The sequence below is a fragment of the Phaenicophaeus curvirostris genome, chromosome 11 (genome assembly GCF_032191515.1).
Source record: "Phaenicophaeus curvirostris isolate KB17595 chromosome 11, BPBGC_Pcur_1.0, whole genome shotgun sequence".
Lineage (NCBI taxonomy): Eukaryota > Metazoa > Chordata > Aves > Cuculiformes > Cuculidae > Phaenicophaeus > Phaenicophaeus curvirostris.
In genome coordinates, this window is record NC_091402.1 from 23,649,573 (window position 1) to 23,676,584 (window position 27,012).

Genomic DNA, 27,012 nt, shown 5'->3' on the forward strand with positions numbered 1-27,012 from the left:
GTATTTTGTTGCAGCAGTCAGTCTAGAAGTCAGTAATAGAAATTGTGACAGACTTTATTGCAAAGAAATCCAATATTCAGTGGGAAGCACCAAAGTGTCTATGCAAGTAGGTGCACCATGTCATTAGGGCTGTTTGATTCTGTTGTCAGTTGTTAGAAATCTATTCAAAAGTTGGCCCAGGTTTGTTTTGATGTGTACATACAGAGTACTAGGGGCAGATTGTCCTGGTGGGAAAACTGGAAAATTGCTGGTTTTCCATCTTGATGGTGGTATACCTGTCTTCAAACTGTGGTTATACACGCCATCCTTATCACTCCTTTGGGTTCCTTTGACGACTTGTGCATCTGTGAGAGACAGAGGAGTGCTACAGAAATGCTGGCACACCTTAAGGAGAGGCAAGACAGAATACTTTCAGAAAACTAATTTATTTATTTCCTTCACATGCAGGTTCTACTGGGTAGCTAGAGGGAAAAATTGGTCCTTTGAGGATTTCTAGGATTGGGAGCAGGCAGGTGAGTTTTCATATCGTGTCTCAGAGCCTGAAGGACTCACTGTCCATGTGCTGCTTCAGCATGGGTGAAATCTATCTCCAGATTTTTGTAAATGGGCGAGGGAATGATGTTCCTGCCACTTCCATCCCATTTCCTCTTCTTCCCAAACTCATGCCTTCCAGACACGTGTTCTACTCTGACGTGTGAGAGAGGGAATTGTAGAGCATCTAAGATATTGTAAACCTACACTTTGCATCTGTTGTCTCATCTGACTTCCTTAAGGAGGTAAGGTGTATGCAGTCATCTGACAGCCTGTTGCCTGCTGCTTTGCTCCCACTAGCTTCTCTACCAGCTGATTAGGGCCAGACATGTTTGACAGGGAAGACCTAATGTCTTAAAAGACTTCTATTTATAAGTTTCATAAAATCAATTATGGGCAAGAGATGAAAGTTAATCTATTTCCTGAAAAACTGCAGTGGACGAACTCATATTAAACATTGGAGAAGTCACAAAAGAGCATGTCACTACGCCTCTCCCAGTGCCAAGGAAAAATTCAGCAAATATCAATTGTATGGGATCCTGCTGCACGAAGTAAGCTTGACCAATCTTTTCCTGTTTAAATCTTTTATTATAGTTACCTTCTTATTGATTTGATCAAAGTCATGGGTTTTTTGCCAGTCCAGCCTCCTTTTACTGGAACAACTCTACTTATTAAAATAACTAAGTGATGTGACGTTTATTTTCAGTTGTGTTACTGTATTTAAAAACCTTCCAGTCCAAGCAGCACTTCTGGATAACTTTTCAGAAGTGGAGGTAGCAGTGGGAACAGAGTAGGAATGTTCGTGCACGGGGCGTGTGCTCTTCATAAAGTAAGATCTTTGTAGGGCGGCAAGTAGGTTTTCATTGCATCTTTTATGCTTTTATATACCTTCTAGACATTTTTCCAGCACACAGCTCGCCCTCTCTCAGCTGACAGTGATACATTGCTGCATCTGCAGGTGGTGTAGCTTTTGTGGATTACAGTTTCATATTTAAGCATGCGTAGCTTTCCAGAATGCCTCAGCTGAGTAAATACAGTGTGTATAAATAGTTAAGAAGAAAGAACAGAGAGATACATAGAACATCTAACTGTGGTTCGTACAGCCACATGTTTAGGGGGTGTGTAATTTAGATTTCCTTCTGCAAGTGCTGCTGTTGTCCATAGTGAAAGAAACGTAGCTGGGTTTACAGTGTTGATCAAGCAGGTGCTTAGATCTGTAGCACTCTTACTCCTGTATATCCAATTTATTTTTTTAAACAGTGAAGATTACGTTAAAGTCAAGATGCAGACTTGTATAGGGAAAATGAAAGCTTTAAACTTGAAAATAACAAGCTACCATGGATGAGCAACCAATCTAATGTGGTTACTCCATATACTCTGTGTCTTGGGCCAACCTCAGAAATGCTAAGATCCAGCTAAGGTCCTTCATTTATTGTTATATTACCCCTGGAATGCCTGATGTGCCTCACTGACTGAACTGTGGGAATTGGGGTGAAATCATGTGATGTTTGATTAGGCAGTAAAAGTATTCAGAGCCACTATTTAGTTTATGCAAGCTAAATACAAGAAAGCCATTATAGGAAGACTCATGCCATTAAATTCACCTAAAATCAAATACTATTTTTCCGATAAGGCCCTGTTGCTACCACACTTTTCCACAAACAAGCATTTGCACAAACCTAGGCCCTTTATAATTCCTATAGGTAAAATCAAAAGGGAAATATGGACAGTGGTATTTAGAATTTACATGGGTTTGTTGTGAAGATCAAATTACTTGTAGTTCATCTTCTGGAATAGTTACGCTTTTCCTGCCCACATCTGTCTTGCCTCTGATCATTCTAGCTGCAGTTAGTATTTCATACTGCAAAACATAAGTCAGCTTCAGTTTTTGTTTGCTCAACGTCATTTACCAGAGCTCTATGGAGCAGTCGGCTGGGGAATCAGATGCTGGTGCAGATGAAACCAAGGACTGATTTTGTCACAGCAATGCCAGATCTCGCTATCCCATGTTACATTAAATAGATGGACAAGCATCATGAAAAGCTTTTAAAAATTGTGATGGCTTTTTGTGAACAGCAAACACTACAAGGAAACTCAGAAGAAGTGGCCTCAAAGAAAAAGGAATTAGTTGGGTTTGTGTCTTTGTGGGTTGTTTTTTCGTTGTTAGCTTTTATTTTTATTTTTTTTTAAGGTGAAGTGTTCCAGTATGCAATTTGGCAAATATAGGTAAAGCAAAATTCTCCTCTCATTAGGAAACCGAAGGTGGCACTTCAGGAAGTATTGAATCCAAGTGGACACTTTGTATGAGTCTGCATAACTGGGCCAGGTTTTTCAGAAGAGATCTGAAGTATCAGTGGGAAAGTTAGTAGCAGCCTTCTTCAATGCATGCGGGTTTCTGCTATATATGTGTGGTAGAACACCATGTGTGATACCAGCTGGTGTGCACTATCTATGTGCATGGTATTTTTGTTACTACTTCCATTAAGTATCCCTCCTATAAAAAAAAAAGTAATTTCCTTATGCGCATCTCAGAATAGAAGTCCAGTGAGCTCAGCACTCCTCTTTTTACGCTTTCTGTATTTCAGTCCTATTTCATATTCTCCAGGGCACTGCAGACATATTTTGCTCTGAAGCTTACCACATACGTGATGCTCTCTTGACTTTATTGCTCAGTTCAAATAGAATTGTAAGTGCAAATAACCCACGGCTACAGTGGGCTCACCTGAAGTCCCACTCAGGTTTGAGAAATGATACCTTCAGAGTTGTATGGAGCCAGTGTGGCACTTTATGTAACAGCATTTCTTCAGCATTTCTAGAATAGACTTGCCATAGTTTTGCCTTGTGTGGAGCCCTTGGAGTCACTGCGCTCTGGGGAGGGAGTAAGGAACTTTATACTTAACAGAGGTTCATCATTTAAAGGAGCTGGGGTTTCCTGCTGACTGTGTGTGCTTCTGAGCTGTTCTCTGTTGCCTTTTGATATCACTTGTGACAGATGATAGCAATATTACTGTTCAGTGCCGTTTTATGCAGCCAGTTCTAAATTTTTCAAATCCACTTTTATGCAAACCAGAAGAGAGAAAAAATGCTTTTATTAATTAAGAGGCACTCTCTTTGTTCTAGTTTCCCTGGTTGTGCTAATGACCTTGGCTGCTATGTGTGCTTGGCTCTCTCAGGTCATTTTTGTCTAACGTGATGGTGATGCAGGACAACCAGATAGTATACAACCCCCTCTTTTAGAGGGCTTTCTCCTCTTGGCTGAGCAACCCTAGTAACTGAAGTCAAGGAAGCTCTATTGTGTGCTGAGGAATGTGGTGGGAAGCTGCTGTGCCCTTCCTAGCACACTCAGTGTTGGCATGAAGGAACCTGGCAAGTAAAGACCGACTTATTGAAAAGATCTCTCCATCTTCTTCCCACAAAGCATAACATTGCACAGCAAGTGTCCTACCTGCTCTGCTAGCTGACAACTACAATTTGCATTTTGTTTTGCCCAAGCCGACACCCAGAGCTTACATAAGTCTCTGTCCCATTCCATGTCAGACCAATTATAAATCCCAGTGCTGTGGGTTATTGCCTAATCACACCAAATATCTTTACTGTTGTATCACCAGTCCTTCTGGATTGTTGTACGTAGGTTGTAGTTTTTAAAGTATTACTGTATGTAAAGAGTATGGATTGGAGGTTAGGGGCTATTTCTGTTGTTGTAAATGATTCTTATTTCATAGACTTGGGGAAAACTATTTTTCATAGGATGGAAAAAAACTACTTTCAAGCCTGTGGAATGAAAATGTTTTTCTGTTGTCTAATGCTGATTTGCTGTATCACCGTCTATGGACAATTGGGCATGCACTGACACCCTGTACAGTAACATCTGCAGCGTGATCTCCAAGTGGAACACTGGCATCAGCAGCAGTAGGGCAGGACAAATTCGGATGGGTCAGTCTCCACCTTCATCCTCTCAAAACAAGCCTTTGCTGAGCTTTGGGGCTTTGTGCTGCCCAGTGCTGCTGAATGCCAGTGGGTGCAATGGGGTGCTTGCCAAAGGTTGTGCTGTATGGGAAAGTTAAGCACTTCTCCACATGTGATTGTTTGAACTACTGTTTTCAATCTCTTTAAATATTAAGAACCACCAGCCAGCCTGCCAACCCCCCTTACTCTTGACATAGACGTGCACATACCTGGTGAAGTTTCAGCCTGACATTCAGCATTACAGCAGTATTGACACTGGGCTGGGCACCTTCCTCCAGAAGGACTCACAAAATCTCAGGCACTTTGAAGGTTTTCTAACTAACCATCTGGTTTTTGTCATGGACCCTTACCTGGACTAAACTACTCACTTTTATTCATCTGAGGCTTTAATACTTGCCTAAAACTCTCTGGAGTCTGACAGGGCTGGAACAGCAAGGGCTGGTGCAATGCCCAGCACTCAACTGCAGAGCCTGTTTGTAAATACAAGAGGTTGAATCTATGTTCCTGTTGGGTTGGTTGTTCATTTCTGAGATTCAGCGTACATCCTTTCCTGGAGTGTCATCTGTGAGGATGTTTGGCTCTCATAATGAGCCAAATGAGATACATACCTCTATAAGTAGTGTTGGTTTATTTTTTATTTTTTTTTATATTGTCTTTAGTTTCTTTTTCCACCCATCCTGAACATGATCAGTCTCTTCCAGTACTTGGAAGCTCCTGCTGATGATAAAGCACAGCCCACATGTGAGTTACAACAACTGTGTAATCTAGTACAGGACCTGTTTGTAAAGTACTAGAACACCCTGATGATCCTTAGGAGCACAGCCTGTGGTGGCTCAAAGGAATCTTTCCATTTCTGTATCTCCATCAGTAGGTGGTGCTGGCAAACTGCATATTTGTGAGCACAATGCTGCCTGCACCAGGGACTTAAAGACCTGTGGGTGGGGAGGTCCAAGTTTTAACGGGATCTCAACCTTGCCTTAGAAGAGGAGCACTGTTTTGCCAGCATGATGACCTGTATTTGCTTGTGGGTAAGGCAGTGCTTTACCTGAACTGCTCAAACTTCTGACTACAGCCAGAACTGATGTTTATTGATACAAAAAATTGGACAGGCTTGCACTGGAATATGGAAAACTTAAGTCCACAGTTTTATGAAGGAGAGGCATCTGTGCAAAGGAGGACTCAGAGGACATGAAAGTACATAGGTGGAGCTTCCCTCTTTGAGTCCCATCTTGAAATAGAACAGAAAGGAACATTACAAATGTAATCCTTATTTTCCTCCTTGCCCCGGCACACCTACAGCTGTTTCTTCTTCAGCTAACAGCTGAAAACTTTTGTTTTTCCACTTGTTGGATGTGGCCTTATAAGAAGCTTTATAGTCATGAGTGATCTGAAATGGGAAGTTGAAGAAAAGTCGTTTTTTATAACAGTCTTAATGTGGGTTTTCTGTATTTCCTTTTAACACAGTTTACAATTAGAAGTGAATGGCTAATAATCTTCCTTTACACAAATCTGTAAATGAAATCGTTGTCGATCTTTGCATGACCTGGTGGCCAGTGTTGCCAACATTGCCATAGGTGTAGTGTCACACTGGCAAGTGTTTCATTTGTTGCAGTCTCTGGTCTCTGTTACAGACTGGTGACTGGCATGTGGTGAAAGGAGCTAAGAGGATCTAGACAATAAATCGGTCATGAGTGGGCATAGAGTAGACGTGCAATAGACACTAGCTCACCATGTGTTTACCTGTTGAAGTGGAGCTGTGGACGTTGGCAGGAGTTATATGGACTTCGGTGTTGAATTAAATATGCCGGGTCATTTTTCATAATGCATATTTTCTTCCTTGGTTTTTTTCCTTCCATTATTTACACTTGGCAAATTTTTATAGCACCTGTAATGGTTACTAAAAAGGTGCAAGAATGCAACAAATGGTACATAACAGAAGAGTGGTTATTGCAGCGTGTTGTCTTACAGTGCTTATAGTTTAAGCTTAGTGAAACATTTGTCTTAGATTAACAGCGAATTATAACCATGTGTAAAACTTAACATCATTACCTAGGATTAAATCCTGTTGCTTGATCTTGTTTTTTGTTTAATTCCTTATGAAGTGTTTTAGAGAAAGGTGTTTTAGTTACATGCACATTTTAAAATTCACCGCTAAAGGTGGCAAGTGCTGTTTCTTGATAGATTCTGGTAAATAAAGGAACTTTTCGATCATGGGAATCTCCCTTTATTTTTTTAAATGTGGAATGATTAAGTGGAATAGTGTCATTGCTGGAGTTCTGAGCTGTTATATGTATTATTTACTGGGCTGTTACATAGAAATCTCATTACTGATTCATCTTCCTCTGTGTATATATAGAAAATCTTGACAGTATGCTCTGTACAGTACAGTGCTGTATTTTAGAATTACTTTGTAGACTCATACAAGATCTACAGGAAAAAAGTTAGTAACTGTAGCTTGGAGATTGTTTTGGGGGACCATGTTAGTTCTGCTCCGCTTCCTACTGAGTCACTAAGGAAAAAATCCAAAGGGCAGAGCCCCAGGTTGGTCAATGAAACGCCCTCATCGCCAAGCTCTTTCAGCAGCGAGGCTTCTGGTCAGTGTCTGTTTTTAAGTTGCCTACAGTATTGCTGAAGCCTGAATTCTGTGGTCTTGTGTGTTACAGATAGATCCAGAAGCTGGTACAGGACTGGGGACTAGCTCACACACCATCCCGGGGCTGGGGGCCTGGGAGCGTTGCAGTTTTCTTGCCGAAGCCATCCCTGCCCAATTGGGTCCCTGCGAGCCGCAAAACTGCTGTCCACGTGGACTGGTGCTGAAATCTCTCGTCCGGCTGCTGCCAGAGCCTCTCCAGCAAAACCTAGAGACATGGCAACAAACGGAACGAAAGTGGCAGATGGACAGATCTCCACGGAAGTTGACGCTTCAATCACCAATGACAAGCCTAAAACCTTGGTGGTGAAAGTGCAGAAGAAGAAGACAGATCTTCCAGACAGAGATACTTGGAAAGGAAAATTTGACTTTCTTATGTCCTGTGTAGGTTATGCCATTGGCTTAGGGAATGTGTGGCGATTTCCCTACCTTTGTGGCAAGAATGGTGGAGGTATGCTTACTGTTTGATTCTTAAGACCTCCGATAATGTTCGTATTTTAGAATTCACCATGAAAATTATCAGTAAAGCAGAACTTTATTCTAATAGCTTTCTCATCTCTATAGGTGTTTTTTCTTGTTCTGGGTGTTCTTTTTTTTGCTTTACCCTTCTCCAGGAGGGTTGGAGCTATTTAGGAGCATGGTGCTCTGCTTTGAGCTGTGCGCTGGAGTTTATTCTAACTTCTAGTTGGCAGGTAGTCTTTAAAGACCATAAGGTATTAGAGCAGAACAAAAGCATGTTGCCCTCCAACTCTCCAAAGCCTTCTTTTATGGTTTGCATTTTTGAGAGGCTTACATATGACTTTTAGTACTGTCTCTGAGCTCACCGTGAAGGGTGAACTTCATCTGGAGAGCAGCCCGTTCCAGTTAAAGCCTTTATGCTCTGAAATAATGCAGCAACAAAATGCAGTCTTTTGGATTTTAACTTTTTACTTAAACAAAAAATATTTAAGTTATGAGGAGATATATTTTTCCTCTTATTTTCCCCTCTTGAGACACTGATTCAGAAGTGTACATGTGCTATCCATTAATATTTTTTAAAACTTATACTTGAGTAGAAAAAAATGTGGAGAGTTTTTTTTCATATATAACAGGGATGGAAACAGTGGAAACCTAGTGGTGTCTTTCCCTGTGATAACAGACTTATTCTTATTTCTCTTCAGGTGCATTCCTGATTCCCTATTTCCTTACTTTAATTTTTGCTGGAGTGCCACTGTTTCTTTTGGAGTGTTCCCTTGGTCAGTATACATCCATAGGAGGCCTTGGAGTGTGGAAGCTTGCTCCAATGTTCAAAGGTACAGTATGAATCTGGATTACTTTGCATTTGTTTCCAAGTTGCACAAAGTAACAAGGAAAGGAAGTTTCTTTGTTTTCATATTTTTACTTGATCCGTAATTTTCTATGAAAAACTCGGATTTTTCTGAGGTATAACTAACAGTTTACTGAGAGCAATTGACAGTAATTTAGGCGCTAGAATCTCAACAAACTTATTTTTCAACATCAAAAATGTTTATTTTCTGTTAAGAACATATAAAGATTGTTCAAAACAGCATATTAAATCTAGCAATAGTTCTGCAGGCAGGTATGGAATTCTGTTTACAGGAATTTGGTAAATATTGTTTCTGTTTGAGGTCAGAGGTTTGTATCTTCTATTGTTCTTTATTGAAATTCAAAAGCCAGTCACTTCAAAGATACTAATTTCATGCTGAATGGCTTAAGACAAGCTCACTGTTTACTTTAGATTTTCAGCCAGTTTGAGGTTTATCAGTCCTAGAACCCCTCAAAATTTTAATCTGGATTCTGCGTAGGCCTACAAACCTCGCAAATTGTGCTTTTCAGCCTCTAATCCCAAATCCTGTGACACTTAAAAACTCCTGAACTGATTTCTGGACCAGTAGAGGAGTGCGTTATGCATTGAGTTAGAAACACTTAACAGAGTAGGACTGACAGTTTGTATTGGGTGAGCTAGGAGTTTGTTTAGAGTGGATTTTGTTCTGGGAAATTGTACTGGGAAAACCCAGAGAGGTGAAAATGCTGCTGGAGTTACTGCTGTTAGAGGGCACAGTATAAACCACAGACCTTGCTTTGCATTATGCTGATTACTTGGAGCACTTGCTCCTGTTTAGTGTCACGCATAACTGTCACTAGCCTGAGTATTTAAAATACCCCTGGAGTCTCCATGTGGAGTGAAAGACGAGGCATTCTCATTGTGGAGCCCCTGACATTTCTTTTAGTCTGAGATGGCGTAATAGCATTATACTAAACGTCAAGCTCTTTGATCAGGGTATGAGGTGGCTAGCTGGGTCATACTCAATTTGCATGCATCTGCCAGGAGTTTCTGTGGGACTGCTGGTTCAAGAATGAGCTGATTTAGCTCTTTTCTCTTGAAGTAAAGAATGCCTGTAAAATCTCAGCAGCTTACTGCAACACCCAGAGAACTGGATGCTCTGATTAAATTTATGAATTACTGAAATACCACCCAAATTAATGACCTTTTCGTAGTAGTGCTTTGAAAATTTTAGCTTGACTTCCACAAAACTCACTATATGGTATCTGGCCCATATGCTGTGTTTGTCCTGAGCTGCAGTTCTTCAGCTGACACTTAAACAGGCATTGCTAAAAGTTGCCTTCTTGTTGTTTCTTTATGTTTTCTTTACAGGTGTGGGATTAGCTGCTGCAGTCCTTTCCTTTTGGCTAAATATTTACTACATAGTGATTATTTCCTGGGCCATATACTACCTATATAATTCCTTCACCACTGTAAGTGTGTGTGTGTGCGTGTGTTGGCATTTTTCGTTGAACGTAAAGCAAAGTGCTGTATAGGTAGCTGATTAATCTGTCTCACTGTAAAGGTGTGAAGTTAACAGAAAATGCATAGAAATTTTTTTTTTTTTGTCCATAAGAAATAAAATGGAAAAGTCTGAGGAAAATATTACATTCCAAGATTGTGAGTGGAGAAACATAAAAATAGGTTATTTTTGAGCCACAGGCTTCTCTTTCTTACCAATGTGTTTAAATTTCCTCATCTTAATCTTCAGAGCCCTGGCTCTTTCATCTATCTCCTTTCAGTTTTACTGATTACCTGTCTCTGACCATTAATCTGCTCGCTCCTCTGCTGACCTTCAGTGCATCTGCAAATCACACTTCAGCTTCAGACTCCTTGTCCTGGCAGTGAAAACAGGAGTACTGGTACTTGTTGGCCTTTGAGGCCTCGGGCCAGGCATTACCCCAAGAAAAAGCCTAGTGGGTAACTGATTTGTTTTTTCTTTGATAGCAGCCAGACAAGCATTAGTCCTTTGGAAAGTGGTGTCGTTGCTATGTGTTTGAATAGTGGAGGGGTTTAGTAAATTTAGTGGAGGGGTTTAGTAAATTACATGGTTTTCCATGGAATGGAAAGTCTGTGGTTTGATTAGCTCTGAACTTCCATGCATTGTCATTATTTTTACTTTGTTTTCTTTCCTTTTAACTTTATTTTTAGCTGCCTTGTTTTTTCCCTGAAAGATGATTGATCAGCTGAGTAGGTCTTGTCTGGTTTGTGAGTTTTGACCATCTAAAGAAGCATTCTTACATAAGTCTCAATACTTAATGCGTTATTTCTCAATTGTTGTCTCCTTTACAATTTTTGTTAATGCTTGCTTGTTGTCAGCTTTAAAAGATTGTCCCTTGACCAAATTTGCATTAATTACTGCAGGGAGTGACATGACATCTCTTTTGGTTTTTTTTGTTACCCTGAGATTCGTTACAGCTGTGAAAGGTCAGTAAGAGTCAGGAAGTGGTGCATGGGCTCATAATAGATCTATATTGACTTATAATTTCCTAGAAGCCTCTCACCCTGTATTTAAAACATGTAGTACCCTGGTAAAACATTTTCTGTGAGAGGATTTTCCAAGACTGGCCATCAAAAGAATATCTAAGTTATGTGTAAATGAGGTTAATTCTAATGGATAGTGTGTGTAAACAGGTTCTGTTTCTCAGAACTTCTGAAAGATAACGATACAATGGACACATGCAGAAAATGCATGTAGGAAACAAAGTTTACATATTTCTTATTGTCCCCTGACCTGAGGGGAAAATGAAAATCTCCGCTCAGTAACCATCACAGCTTTATCACCTCTAGCGCAACCAGAGCTAGCAGGACGTCCAGGAGGTCCTCACCACTGCCATTCTTTCTTGTAGTACATGCAGTATACTCTCACATGCTGAGAAACCGATCAGACTCCAAGGCATTTGGGCTGATGTGTTGAAGTCGGGAAGAAGTATTTTCACGTCTGCTTCACACAATTGGTATGAAGTTCAATAACTTCTGTTAGATGTACACCCCAGGGAGATCAGCACACTGCAGAACTCAAATTATATTAGTTCTCCACTCAATTGTCATTTCTAGTAAAGAGAGAGATACTTGACGTAATTCTTACTTTAGAAAGTTCTTGACTGTTTAGGTTTTTCTTTCTCTCTTTCTTAAATAGACTCTTCCTTGGAAACACTGTGAGAACCCTTGGAACACTGACCGCTGCTTCTCCAATTATACCTTAGCAAACACCACCAACATGACAAGTGCTGTGGTTGAATTCTGGGAGTAAGCTTACAATTTTTCTCTGTATTGTTCCTGTGCATATATGAGCATCACCTTGTTATCATTCGTATACTGCCTTTTGAATTACTTGTCAACCACATCGTTCTGTTGGCTTATTCTAGACGCAACATGCACCAAATGACGGATGGATTGGAGAAACCAGGGCAAATCCGATGGCCCCTAGCAGTTACTCTAGCAATTGCCTGGATTCTGGTGTATTTTTGTATCTGGAAGGGGGTAGGCTGGACTGGGAAGGTAAGATTAAAAAGTATTGTAAATACATTTGAAGTAAAAATACCATTTTATTCAAATATTTTGAATTCTTGAGGTAAGAGGCACTAGGGATAGTTTTGCTGGAATGGTGCTGTAAAGTATTTTATTTCTGTCTTTCTTAAATTGATACAGCACCATGGTTTTGAAAGAGGTGGCTCCTCTGTAGCTAGCACTGAGCAGTCTTGGATGGCATGTTCACTAATAGACTTCTTGGCTTTGCCAGGTATAGAATTGCCTAAAAAATACATCTACTAGTTCCTGGGATGAATATTCTAGCTAGTTTGGATAGAAAATAGAGTGAGGATGCAGTGTTTTGGCTTCAGTGAGAGATGTGTGTTTATTGCACAGCTCTTGCTGGACTAGATATGTAAGAAAGTGTAAGTGCATGTAAGAGTTTACTCCCTGCTTTTCTCAGCTAAATGAGAATCACTGGTGGTTCTTGCCACAGGCATGCTTGTGTGCTGTGCTTCTTGGGATCTGGCTGGTTTGAGCACAAAATGAAATTTACTAATTAACTAAAGGAAATTATATTGACAGAGCTTTCTCCAGGAATGAAAGGGCAACAGCATTGTCGTACACTTCTCCCCAAAATAGCAGGAAGAACTCTTAGGGAAATGAAAAGCCACAGTCATGAGGTCTGGTGGCAGCTGCAAGCTTGGATTATAAGACCTCAGGCCTGGTGTAGAGGACAAGGAGTTTTTAGCACTGAAAGAATGAATTATTAACTTTTGACAAGATAGTTGTAACTGACCCATTTCAAGCTGCGTGCTGGCCTACGTGAGCTCAGACCAAACCATTTCATTTCTTCTGTCTGCGAGGAAGGTGGGAAAAAAAGGGCTTACTGTTTCTGTGGAGTCTGACTTCATCATGTCACTTTTGAAAAAGCAAGAGAGTACAATCCTGTAGGACAGTTATATCATAAGTGAGGAGAGAGTCTTGAAAATACAACAGCAGCTGTCTGAGAGCAATGTAAAATCCACCAGATGTTGTTCAACAAGCAGAATAGAAGCACTAGAATGCTGTGCTTTGGGAAGCTCCCCTTGATGAATACAACAAAAAGAAAAGCATGAGCCCCCTGTGCAAAATTATCCTAGTCCACTAAATTCTACCTTTGGGGAAGTCGGCAACAGCCACCTTCCTTGTAGACATGGTGTTTAGGGAATTCTGCAGTAGGATCTCCCCTTTCCACACCAAGCTTTTCCATTGATAAATGCTTCAATTTTAAAAGTCAACCTCAGTTGCTGCTACTGTGTTTTTAGGGACCAAATATTTTCTGAAGCGTTAACAAGCACAGATCATTTTTCCTTCCACACTTACAATGTCTTGTTTCTTCACAGGTGGTCTATTTCTCTGCTACTTATCCCTATGTAATGCTGCTTATCTTGTTCTTCCGTGGTGTAACACTGCCTGGAGCAAAGGAAGGCATTTTATTCTATATAACCCCCAACTTCAGTAAGCTTTCAGACTCTGAGGTAAATATTCAATCCTTGTAAACAAAAGTTTCATGACTAACTATTCACCTTTCAGACATATGACCTGCTCCTCAAGTGCAGAATCAGATTTTTAAAAATTATTTCCTGCAATCAGGTTTGGCTGGATGCTGCCACACAGATTTTCTTCTCATATGGTTTGGGTCTTGGTTCACTGATTGCCCTTGGAAGTTACAACCCTTTCCACAATAATGTTTACAGGTAAGAAAATGACTGCACGTATTAGAATGGCACTTTCCTATGTCAGCTGGAGCTGGATTCTGTCTTTCTGCGTACTATATAGTTTAAATAAAATAGTCTTGGATCTGAATGTTAAATGTTATCTCTAACTAGGAATGAGATTTACACTAATGGGAGAGTTGGTGTGGCTTGTCCAGCATGAAATGGAACCCAGACTCTGAAATCCTCACTGACAAAATCTTTTTGCAGGAGGAAGGGGTACTGTACTGATGACCAGTAGCATTGCCTTACCTTTATTTCAGGGACTCCATCATAGTGTGCTGCATAAACTCATGCACAAGCATGTTTGCTGGCTTTGTCATCTTCTCCATTGTTGGATTCATGGCTAATGTCACAAAGAGGCCTATTGCAGATGTTGCAGCATCAGGTATCCAATATATTTTTCTCTAAGCTGTTCGGTGTTGTCAGCTATTTTGGTTTGTATGTTGTATCCAACTGTTTCATGTAATTGTTCAAAATCTGTCCCTCAAAACATTTCCCATCCCTCTGTTTCTTCAGTCACCCTTATTGTTTGCTAAAGGGAGAGCATTGTTTCAAACCTCTCAAGGCAGCACCAGTAAAACCTTTTTATATTGAGCAGACTCAGTGCTCTCCAGCCTTTGGTGCGGAGAGTGGACAGCCAGAGACTCCTGGGGTTGGTGCAATGAATACAACTTACAGGGAACGTGTTTACAGGAGGTGGCAGCGTGGTTTGCTGCTTCATTGCTTAGTTGTGACATTAGATTATGAGGCTCTAGCTACTGAAATTCTTAAAAGCAAACTGAAAGGAGGAATGGTGGTCATTATGGTTTTAGAGCCGACCTTCTCAAATTCAGTGAGGTTTTTAAATTCCTTTTACTGTTTCTTGAGGTTAAGCCCTTTGAGGCAGATGTGTTTCTCACCTGTTCTGCCCTACGGACATCAGACGATTTTATGGGACCCTTTACTATGAAAGTCATTTTACTTTGAGCAGTCAGATACACATGTGAAGATTCTGCTGTTCTTTGCAGTTCCTTGTTTTTTTTCCAGATGAAAAAGCTTAAACTAGCAGAGCAGATGGTTGCCCTAACCCAGCTGGTATACTACGTACTCATTTAACAGTTCTGGCCACAGGGAGGGATCTGATAACTGAAAGCTTGTTTGGAAGTCACTGGTGGACAAAATATGTCTTATTATACTAGCAAACATATTCCATTGATGAAATATCCCCTTAGTTAGAAAAGCAGAGAATTTAAAACCTAAAAATAAAAGAAATAAACAAAATAAGCAAAAAAAAAAAAAGGCAGCATCCGCTGTTGTCAAAAAAATGCTTTGGAAATTCAGTGGTATGTGAAATAAGCTTCTTGGCTTTATGTATTTTATGCAAGTGTAACTATATAAAGACTACACCTGCAAACTAACCAATGTTTTTATATCATATTAAATTTCTAAATATATTTGAAGGTATCTGAGATAATAGACATATCAAAGATGCACATGATGTCCTGTGACCAGTAATTGCAAAGGATTTTTGGAAATTTTGACCTTATACTTATGGCTTCTATTTTACTGAGTAAGCTCAGACACTGATGGGCTTTTTAGTACCATGAGACCTACTGCTTTGCAAACTTTTGTACAGCTCTGTGAAACAAACATTATCGAAAGCTTGGCTGTATTTTGTAGAAATGTATAATAAAGTAAAATTAAGAACAGATTTATCTTAGGTTTGTTTTGCTTTTATTACTGGCATTTAGAAGGCATTCCAGTCGTATCTGCTACTGGTAGCAAATGATCCCTTCAAAATCTGCGTTGCATCTACTCTGACAATTTGGGTGTCTAATGCTAATCCCTGCTTCACTGGTTTGAGATAGATATATGTATCTAACTCCAGCTGTTTATCGCAAGCTTGCTTTTAATGAAAACTGAAAAATCAGGCATCCCCCCCGAGGTGGTGCACATTGACTTTATCTCTATGATTATCTAGCTCACGACAGGTTTCATTCTTGACCTGACATCAGCTGGTTTTCAGCTATGCTATGACAACAAAAAGAGCTCATTCGGTTTTAGTAAGAATTTCTATTCCCCTTCCAACACTATGTCCCCCATCAGCAGTTGTTAAGAACAAAATGAAAAGGTTTGCTTGTTTACATCTATGTAGTTTATTAGAATGTATATTTTAAGATAATTAATGGAATAGGTAATGGGAATACTGTAAATATTGGAAAGTGTCTTCTCCATTTCTAAGCTGTCTTTGTTTCTCTTGTGAACTACATGGTGTAAAGCAGAAGATTACAGCTATCACTAACTGCTGGGGAGGGAGAGAACGCTGATCAGTACCTGAAGGTGTAAATGCTAGCTATATATGTAATGCTAGCCTGTCTTTGCTATACCAAGGTGTCTCACAGGTGCAGCTCCTGAACTGCATCTAGTATTTTGCTTGCTTGCTTGGTTTGGGTTTCCTTGATTTGGGTTTGTTTGTTTTTTGTTTTGGTTGGTTCAATTTAAAAGCAAGATATATGCACTGACTTCTTGGTCTGGGAACGCAGATGAAGCTGAAATCCCTGGTCAGATCTGCATCTGTGGTTAAGTCATTCAAATAAACCTAAGGCTTATGTATCAACAAGAGCAAGTAATCACAACATTCAATGAATAACATTGCCATTTTCTCTTCTGTTTCTTCTCCCAGGCCCCGGACTGGCATTTCTAGCTTATCCAGAAGCAGTGACACAGTTACCAATTTCTCCTCTGTGGGCAATACTGTTCTTCTCCATGTTGCTTATGCTTGGAATTGACAGTCAGGTAAAACTGGTGTAAAATTTAATGACGAAGACAAATTTTCTGCAACTGTATGGAACAAGATTGGCCTCTCTGTGCATTCTGCCCTGCCAGCTGTTAGTGATGCAGAGTGTTTTCTGGAATAATCATATAAATAATAGGGGGTACTAAAGGCTAAGAGGTTCAGGGAGCCTGGTGTAGTAAAAAAAATGATACTAAGACACTTTTTCATGAACTGCTGGAAGTGTGTACAAAATGCATAGAAAATTTATTCTGCAGACAAAAGGAACATTGTTTGAAATCTTAAATGTTCAGTCACAGCATTAAAGATATCTTTGCAGCATCTATCAGTGTAGGAGACACTGGGATATGTTTTACAAGTTTTAGATACCACCAATATGTCTGAAAGGTGACTTCAGAACTTAAGATATGGAGCAAAAGGGTGCAGCATACATTTAATTTAAGTATACAAATGTCAGGAGCAAATTCAGGAGGCAATAGGCTCATTACTGAGGACATTGTGCATCTTACTGTGTTCTGAAATTGCTTCCCAATGGTAAGGATCAGGAGTTTATTCATTCACACTTTAGCTAAGAGTTATAGATGGTATCTGACAACTGGAAATAAATGGGAGGCATAACCTATAGGTTTTACAAATCCAAATAAGATACCATTAAGATATGTTACTGTTGAGATTAAATAATGAAATAATTAAGTAATGCAATTATTAACAAATGTTTATTGCAAAAGAACAAAAAAGCACACAGAACAAGAAAAATCACTGCATGCTAGAAAGGAGTATGTCCTACAAAAGTATTCATTAATCAGTGATAATTTTAATAATGTTAATACAGATAGATAGCAAGTGTATTGTAAGCACTAAGGAAAGCAACCTGTCTCATTTTGCAAAGTGTACTTTGAGGACTCTGTCAGGAAGTCCCTTCTGCCTGCTGGAATGTTTGGTCATGTGTATGTGCCTAGTCATAGGCAGATGTGTTGCTTCACTCACAATCAGTTGCAGTTGTCAAAGAGCTCCTCAGTCATTAGCACAGTCTTCACAGCACATAAAGGAACATGAGCATTACTGAATTAGTGCTGTGCTAGTCTTGCAATAGACAAAATCCATAATTTTCTGTAATTCGAAGTTGATGTCCGCCAGTGAAGCAAAATACGAAAAGACCAGGTGGATATTTTATTCTACAACATGAAAGGAAGCTGAAAGTTTGTTTTCTATGCCTTTGTTTTTCAGTAAGCTTCAGACTTGCTCAGTCTAGGGGGGAAACTGCTGTGAAATTAATTGGGTCAAAAATGTTCTTAAAAGAACTTGTCTCTAGGCAACTAACAACTGAGGAAGGTAGTTTAATAATATTATAAAATAATATATATCTACAGGCTGTCATGCTTGCTTCATTTGTCTCAGTGAAACATTCCATACCCTATAATTTATAGGAACTGTAATTGCTTAAATTCTGATTGCAGTGCTGGAAATTAATAAAATTTTGCATACTTCCTGTTTTTCATTATTTCAGCTATCATAATGATAACATATATACACACATATTTAATATATACATACAGGAAGAAATCTGAAGTATGGCCATGCTTTGCATTTGGAGGACTATATCCTCAGTAAAACCCTTTTCTGGGGATGCAAAAAGTATTTAATTTATTACATATGAGAATCGATCTTATCTTTAATGTTTACCCTAAGGCAGTAGCCCGATTACACTTCTTGTGTCTCTTGGCTTTCACATATGTGAGTAAATCATAGAAATGTAAATTTTTGAAAGAAGTAGGGGTCAAAGCCTTCAACTGTATGTGTATAGTTTCCTAGCACAAGAATGAGCACTAAAAATAAAAAATGCATGCCATAGGTCATAGCTTGGAATTTTGAGCATTTTTCTAGCTGTAAATCCTTTTGCACAGAACTTTAGAAACAAGGACGTGCAGAAGCCCTGCTTCCGCTTAAGTCAAGTGAATATTCATTTATCATTTCATGGACACAGCCTGAGGCCAGTGATGAGTGCTACTGACAACTCCTCCCCTACATGGAACTCTTCTGTTGTAGTGCATGGCATTGTATTTTATTTTTATCTTTACTTGCAGTTCTGCACTGTGGAAGGATTCATAACAGCTTTGGTGGATGAATTTCCGAAGTTACTGCGCAATCGAAGAGAAATCTTCATTGCTGTTGTATGCATTGTTTCCTATCTGATAGGGCTGTCCAATATTACTCAGGTGTGTTCTGTAGAACAGTTTGATCTTATGTCTGATGTACAACATCTGGTTTATTTACCCCTTCCCCTGACCCAGCTAGCAGTCACTGCAAACCACTGAAGCGGCAGGGATCTGTCATCAACAGTATCTAAGGGCTTCAGGCCGCTGACATTGACTTACCAGTGTAAAATGCCTCTAGTCTGTGAATGCAGTGAGGCCTGTTCTCTCTACAATCTGTCCTGCACTCCAGTAAGTGGTAACTGGGGATTTTCTCCATGGCTTTCTGTGATCTAATAGATTGCAAACTATTTCAGGGAAATGATTGAATTTTCAAAGAAAAAGGAGTAAGGTGAAATCAAGTCAGTTAACTGACTTCTAGCAGTAATCTAATTTTTTTCAGTATTGACCTCAAGTGTTATAAAGACTTTATAATGTGTTAATTTTAATTAATTTACACTCACCACTGTTATGTTGTAGCTTGCACTTTAATCTGTCTTGAAATTGGGGTTCTTGCTATTTATTTTAACACTTACTTCTTGTGTGTTTTAGGGTGGAATCTATGTATTTAAGCTTTTTGACTACTACTCTGCCAGTGGAATGAGTCTTTTGTTCCTTGTATTCTTTGAGTGCATCTCAATATCCTGGTGCTACGGTAAACGATACGTTTCTATTTTTTCCATAAGTTTTGCACGTTATACTTTATCTGTTGATTTCTTCATTTGTGCACTTGCTGAGCATGTAACTGAAATGGGCCTTGTTTTATATGCACGTAACTCAACTGAGGACACAAAGTTGGCTTCTGGAAGGTACTTCTCCCTCTTTAAAACACCCTGTGTGTAAGCCTGCAAGTCATTAGATGCTAAGTGTTTCAGGAATGCTAAATAGGTGACACTTCCCTCTTTTCTTCTGTCCCCCTTCCTTGGAAAACCTGGATCTTCAGAGGTGAGAGGTGCTGCTGTTCTTAACATAATTATGTAGGTCATTTGGATTTTGTAATGTAACAGAAATGGCTGTTACTTCAGGATCTTGCAGTGAGAGCCAGGCTCCTTGACGAGTTGTATCTTGCATAATTGCCCAAAAATATCCAGAAGTCTGGACTGACAAGCTCTGGGTATAAAGATTAATGAATAGGTGTCAAATTCTTGCCACAGTATTTGTGCCTTTGACTTTTGTTCTGTGTTTGCCACTGCCGAGGACCTGCTCCCATGATTACTAAGGCACTTCAGCTTATATTACACAGCTGATTCAGACTTCGATAACTGGGATCTTCCTGCTATCTTTCAATGGGCTTAAGAGGACAGAACAGCATTTTACAGGGGAGAGATACTGCATATGAATCCAGCAAATGCAAATGGAAGAATACACCACCCAAATAATGAAGAAATCAAATAGGAAGTTATAGATAATGTGATAGACACACTGTTTGGGAAATTATTGGGTGCTGGTAGGCAATAGGAACAGGGCTACCCTTTGGTTTCAGATGCAATTCTGCATGTACATGGTGTGTGCCTATATCCACACAGAGTGAAGCTGGTTAATGCTAGGATAATTTTTTAAAAATTTCATATCATTCTAAATCTTTCATTCTATTAAGATTTAGAGTTGAAATTATCCAAGGGTGATTTATTGTATCTGACCTTCAGGTACACAGCCTTCCTCAGCCTTTGCAGTAAGTTTGCCAGTTGTTAATTATGATGTGGAAGAATGATAACAAATGATTCTAGGTGCTTCTGAGTTTGCATATTTCTTTCCCATTCAGATAGGTGAAAAGTTACATTGGGGTCTAGATAGAGCTTCCAAATATACCTTACCATTTATGAAAGTGTCTCTCAAAACCACTGAGCTTTCACTTGAATCAATTAGTTGTCTGATATGTTTCTATACTGTTTTTTATTTCTGTATTTAGGTGTTAATAGATTTTATGACAACATCCAAGAGATGGTGGGATACAGACCCTGCATCTGGTGGAAACTCTGCTGGTCATTTTTCACTCCTATCATTGTGGCAGTAAGGAACAAACTTTTATTATGTGATTCAAAAGATGTAGATGAGGTGGCCTATGTACTACAGAGTTGCCATTCTCATCCCTACAGGTTCATATTAACTCTGAACTCATTACTTTTTTTAAGGATTTAAGAAATTCCACTAAAGTCAGTAGGCAAAACCCAGTGTCTTCAGAGGAAGTCTGGGCCCTAAGAAAAGAAACCTTACACAACTTCAAGATTTGTATTAGTCCTCTGGAAATGGTAACTAGTCAAGGGTTTGGTTGGTAGAGATAGGCTACTGTACAAAATAAGTTCTGATAATTTCATGTATTCTTAGTTAAAATTTAACAATCTCTCTAAAGTCTATGTTTTCCATGTACAGAAAAAATGCCCACATTCTGTGAACTGAATTCCTTCACAGGCCCTATTCTGGTAACAGACGAGGATTATAAAGTGATGTTGTCTCATCAGATTGTGTGGAATATATTACCCAGTTTATACTGCAATACTACTGGTTTTTTTTTCTGGCACATCTTGCAAGGATTTTGTGCACTGGAAACCACAGTACAGTCTTTTCCTGACTCTAAACATTATCAGTTAAGCTCATTCAGTACATTTTGAATAATAAGGAAAGTAATACAGATTTATTACACATAATGTAGTAAACCCCAGATGTGATAGGAAAAAAACCCTGTAACTACACTCTGTTACACATGATACAATATTTCTAACTCACTGCTGTTTCTTTGGTGTTTCTGTATGTGTATCTCAAAGTCATAGAAAAGCAAAGAGCACTAGAAAGAGGCACAAAAAATGTGTTTCCATTCAGGAGTCCTTGATTCATCTTTACCCAAATGAAGGCAGCTTTCATTTTGCTAGAAACAAGAGTTCTGGAAAGCATTAAAAAAATGTTTATTTCAGTGATATAGTAGGAAGATGATTGACATTCTATGTAGAACCTAACAGATTTCTCTTGTTTTGTAAAGTCTTCAGCAGAATTTGTTGTCCAGTGCAAGTTTACAGTGATGATGATGTGCTAAAAAAACCTGCCACTCTACATTCTCCCCTCTGCGAATATGCTCTGCAGAAAGCCTGAACCTGAGATCAGAATGAGATTCCTTCTTTGCTGGTTCAGTTTAGCAGGTTTCCCTGATGCAGGTTGGTTTAGGCATTTGAAACAGGTCAGTATAGGAGTCTTCCTTGGGAACGTAAAGGAAAAAATACCATGTTTGCAGGATATCTGTTTGAAAACAGCACAAAAGCCAGCCCACAAGTGCTGCTTATCAAGGGTACAGTATTCATGTGTGTGCAGGCATTATTCCCCAGGACCCCCACTTTTCCCAATAGCCCCCTTCCCTCTGATTTTGTGCAGGTTATCTGAGGACTCTACTGATACCAGCAGATTCCCTGTACCAGCATACCTGGCTATCTGAGATGCAGGTTACGTACATGAAAATTAAATAGTGTTAACTTGAAACACTGAGATTAATTTTGGTAACAAGCCTCTTGGGAAACTATCTCCTCATCTCTTGTTAGTGAAAACATCAGTGTTTTTTGAATTCCATAAGCAAAGTTCTGTTATACAGACCAATCTGTAGCCAGTTACTGAACTGCAGGTTCCGTTCTGACTGCTCTCATTTTCCATGATGCGTTTGTTCAGAGGATCTGAATGATGTCAAAGCCTCTGGTGATACTGGAGAGCCCAGTGCAGAGCCAGGCTTTAAAGAACATTTCTTATGCAGAGGCTGTAACAGTTTGTATCTGACCAGTACAGTAGAGCTGTCCGGATACTGTTATCTCATAGGAAAATTAGTTGAACGAAACAAACAGCTTCACAACTGCAGAATTATGGTTATGTACACATTCCCACACTAGAGATTAAACCGGCAGGGAATCAGTCAGGGACAATCAGGCTAACCTTTGCCTGTTTTCTGCAGCCTCCATCTGGAAGGCTGACCCAGAGGCCCTGTCTGGAGTCCCATGCCCAGTGGCCATCACAAGGGACCAAAGGAATACCTTTCTCCTTGCCTGGATGTGAAGGCAGGCTTGAGGTCCCAGAAAATCCAGAAAAACTCTTGAACACTAAACACTCTGGAAATCTCATCCAAATCATCTTTTCCACTGTATTTTGCAGGGAGTGTTTCTCTTCAGCGCTGTCCAAATGACTCCTCTCACAATGGGAAGTTATGTTTTCCCAAAATGGGGCCAAGGGGTTGGCTGGTTCATGGCTTTGTCTTCTATGGTGCTGATACCAGGATACATGGCATACATGTTTCTAACCCTGAAAGGCTCCTTAAAACAGGTAAGTCTCTCTTTCCTGATTGCATGATTCCATCTTGCAAGGCCTGTACACACTGATAAAGGATTGCTGGACAGCTGTTTCTGCTGCCTCTTTCCTTTGGCCTCACTTGCTTAGCCCAGTTGCTTTGCATTGAGCTGACAAACATAATACAAGTACCAAACAGAAAAGACAAGATGCTGTCTGAACCACCTGTTAAACATAATTCACAGTGTTAAATGTGGTCCTTGTCTCAGGGTTTGATAGCTCCAGACGCTTTGCATCCCAGCTCCATGCCTCTAGAAAACAAAGTAGCAGTTTACAGAATATGTAAATTTGTCCTCATTAACAGAAGACATACTGTCATGCATTGAGGCAGGTGATATTCTAAGGAACTGGAACAAGCCCTTAGGACTAAACTCTTGGCTTCCACGAGTCTGCTTGCAGTGACCCTATTTAGCAAGTCTCTGCAGTGCGGTCCAAGCTCTGAGCTCCCATTACGTGTTACAGTTGCGCTACATGACGTCGGCTGCCTCCTTCTGCTGCAGCAGAGAAACACTCCAGATGAAAACATGGGAGCATATTTTACAATTATGTGGCACTTCCCTTTAGTCTTTGTTTAAGGGATTTCTATGAAGAGTTACTTTGTGAAGAAAAGAGGCCTTTTTCTCATTGCATTGTGCTTTTTGCCTCTCCCCATTCCTTAGTCCATCTGTTAAAAGGAGATAACGCTTCCCACGTGAGAGAGGCATTGTATAACTTAAACCAATTTTAAGGTCCTCAGAGAAAAGCTGCTAAAGGAGTGTTAAATACTAATGAGGTTATTGACCAATGCACTGTTATTAAGCACATACAATTGCTGTGCTTAACTTTTTTTTTTAACTGTGCACATCCTCAGTTTTCCCTTTCCAGCCAATAATCTCATTCTGTGCAGAAAAGGTACTTCTTCCGTATGAGTACCGAAACATACATTTCTGACTTCTCTGACTCTGGGAACCAAAGATTGTCAAAATGAATTTGTCAGAATTTCTGGAATGTTCTAAAATCAGCCAACAGAGCTATCTTTGCAAAGGGACAGGTGATCTTAAGCAGAATTGACAAGTAATGCTTCATGAATTGCTCAGACCTTGATCCAAATATTTGTCTTCAGCACATTTTAAAAGACTTGGTGATGCTTCAAAGAAGTCTACAAAAAATTTCCAGGCTTTTTTTCTCCCTGCTTATTCTTAGCTGCTACATTATGAATAACTTTCCCTTGGTCTTATGGAAGCATTTGCGTGCAAATGGAGAATCATTGCTCTGAAACACAGCTGCTTCTTGGGCAGAGTAATAGTTCCTTATCTCAGTCTTGCTGTGGATTAACATCACACCTTTTAAAGCACTGCCAAATGACTGACTGTTAGGTAACAGGCAGAGCTTGCACCACTCTCAGGCTCTGACGATCTCTCTTTCTTGATGTGAATGTGAGCTAGGCAGATAAGCTTCATGAACAGAGAAGGGAAAGGAATAGGAAAGACCAACTAGAAATAAAATAGCTTAAACACAAGTCTGCTTTACCTGTTGTATCAGTGGGAGTTGTAACTGCCAAGAAGCTGCAGCCAATAACTTGTGAGTCCCTTCTGCTTCCCGGGGTGGGTCACCGACCCATCCGAGGTCTATCTCTGAGTCCCTGCTGACAACTGCAAACCTGCAGCATCCATGTGTGATGTGTGGACTCACAGCAGGGTCTGGGTCTCTCATTTCTCTTCCCTAGGCACATTCAGCTGCTAAAGCCATGGGCATCTACCATTTTCAATGTGGTCTCTCAACACTCACTGTCATGTTCAGAACACACCTAAAACTGCTTTCAGTAGATGACTTACTGCCTTTTTGGGCCCTTGGGAGATAGGCAGGACTTTTTGTTTTAGCTCCGGTACTTAGACAGAAGTGTTTAGGATTACCTTAAAATAGAAAATAAGCTTTGAAACAGTTATTTCACTGTCTCACATTTTTTGTTGTTCTTTAACCAGCGCATCCAAGTAATGATTCAGCCAAGTGAAGACATCACTCACCCTGAAAATGGGCCAGACCAGGCCCAACAGAGCAACTCTGCAAACAAAGAAGCCTACATCTAAACTTCTGTATCATATATGTACCAATACTACTCAAGAAAAACAAAAAATATGGTTTAATATGACCACAAATTTATGTCTGAGAATATAATTACCTACCTCTAGTGGCAAAAAAAAAAAAAAAGAAAAAAAAAAGAAAAATACGAATAAAGGTCATCTCCACTCTAAGGGAATAGTTATGAGCATGATCCAACCATTGCGTGAGCTCAGATGTCAACAGTGTTTGCTGTTCTCTGGCAATCCACAGACTGTTAGTGTTTTTATCCTTTCACAAGAATAGTTGCATAACTTGGAATTTGTAAACTGATGTGCCAAGACCTTTTTAATCTACCTTTTAGCGCGACTATTTGAAGTTTTGTGCTGCTGATTTTTAGTAGTTTATCTATATTTCTTATCACTGAATCACAAGACTGTTATTTCTGACTTTGCAGGAGTAAAATTACATTTGGAATTGCTTTGTACGAAAGAATGAAGCATTTTGAAAACAAGTGATTCCAGTGAAAAAGTCTGCCCCTAGAATTTGGTCCAGTTGAGGCCATTTGAGGGGCAAGAGACTTTCTTAAGTTCCCAGCAGACACAGCCTTTATAAACGTTCCTACTGCAAATCCAGTTATTCATGGCAATGCGGCACAGAATAGCTGTAAATGCTATCTGTACTCAGCCTGTCAGGTGACTTTCAAATAATATCATAAGTGTCATTAAAAATAGATACAGTATTTCTTATATAAAGAACATGTCTTTTGTGAACCAATACTACGTGAATCTCAGATGTCAGAAGTGAAAATGACTTTTAACTTTTCTGCAAAATGAGAATTAATATCCAAGAGCTCTTAAACATTCCCAGGAGTAAAAGAAATACGAAGTATTTGCAATTAAAGCTCACAGCACTTGAGCTTTTATTATGCTGTTATAATTCCACTATTATTGCATTGCCATCAAAATAGAAACCAAACCAATGGCTTAAAAATTGAAGCTCACCCTCGTAATTCTAATTTAGTGTTTAATTTATGACTGTTCTTTTTAATCCGTTAAGGGACTTCAGCAGTTTCTAACAAGCAAATCATAAAATATGGCTCATTAGCAATTTGAAAACAGTTATATTTTTATTTACATTTTATTTGTGGTGATGCAGGCCTGAGGGAAATCTAGTTCAATAATATAAAAATCTCCACTCTGGGTTCAGTCTGCATTTGCCGCATAGCCAGAAAGCCCCTTCCACTCCTGGAGTGTTCCCTGTGTGGAAAATGCAGTGGCTAGCCCTGTAGAGCATTTCTCATTTGGCAGCTATAAAACAGACACAGAGAGTTACAGAAAATGCAGTAGTTGATGTTTGATTGTAAATGACTGTGACAGAAATGTGCAATTGAACATGCTTTTCAGCAAATCTTTGTGCAACGTACAATGTTAGATAGCACAATTAATGTAGAACTACTACGTGAAAAACATGTTACCTGTGAATGTTGGGTTTTTTGTTGTTTTTGTCTGAAGGTGACAAACATGTTCTTGCAATAAGGTATTATTCTCAGAATGTCAAGCACATTATTGTAGAAATAATATATATATACACATGTGTATTTCAAACCACATCATAAAATCTCTGAGTATGTTTGGTAGGTTCTCAACTATTTCATACATAGATCAGTTGTAAAATACTATGAAATCTAAGCTACGTCCTAAATGGCAACAGCTGGAATGCAAAAGTCCTATAAGTCTTTGGGATTTAGAGGAAACCCACACATCCTACACAAGCATTCTACATGATACATGCACATTATACTTGTGAATTTCATTAGACTAAGGGTAAAAATTCCAACTTTATTGTTTCATGTAATCAAGTCCCATGTTGTTATAAGAAACATGCAGTATTTCAATGTTTGATTGTACACAGTTATGACAGATGTTTGACAGACCTGCTCTTTAGCAACAAGCTGTACAAACATATCACATAGCACAAATCGTGTTGTAGAA

At 39.4% G+C, this 27,012-nt stretch overlaps 1 protein-coding gene across 1 annotated transcript in view; it reads left to right on the forward strand.

The window, feature by feature from the left end:
* The window catches only part of SLC6A1 (solute carrier family 6 member 1), a 57,083-nt gene extending 30,741 nt beyond the window's left edge, over window positions 1-26,342 (forward strand). Inside the window, exons 2-15 of the mRNA XM_069866330.1 lie at window positions 7,161-7,598; window positions 8,308-8,439; window positions 9,804-9,904; window positions 11,611-11,720; window positions 11,840-11,972; window positions 13,328-13,462; window positions 13,578-13,681; window positions 13,963-14,087; window positions 16,365-16,477; window positions 18,560-18,691; window positions 19,220-19,322; window positions 20,577-20,677; window positions 22,790-22,957; window positions 24,943-26,342. Coding sequence (XP_069722431.1) covers window positions 7,364-7,598; window positions 8,308-8,439; window positions 9,804-9,904; window positions 11,611-11,720; window positions 11,840-11,972; window positions 13,328-13,462; window positions 13,578-13,681; window positions 13,963-14,087; window positions 16,365-16,477; window positions 18,560-18,691; window positions 19,220-19,322; window positions 20,577-20,677; window positions 22,790-22,957; window positions 24,943-25,047 — 1,797 coding nt within the window. The 5' untranslated portion in view covers window positions 7,161-7,363 and the 3' untranslated portion in view covers window positions 25,048-26,342. The remainder of the gene's footprint in view (window positions 1-7,160; window positions 7,599-8,307; window positions 8,440-9,803; window positions 9,905-11,610; window positions 11,721-11,839; window positions 11,973-13,327; window positions 13,463-13,577; window positions 13,682-13,962; window positions 14,088-16,364; window positions 16,478-18,559; window positions 18,692-19,219; window positions 19,323-20,576; window positions 20,678-22,789; window positions 22,958-24,942) is intronic.
* The last annotated feature ends 670 nt before the right edge of the window (window positions 26,343-27,012 follow it).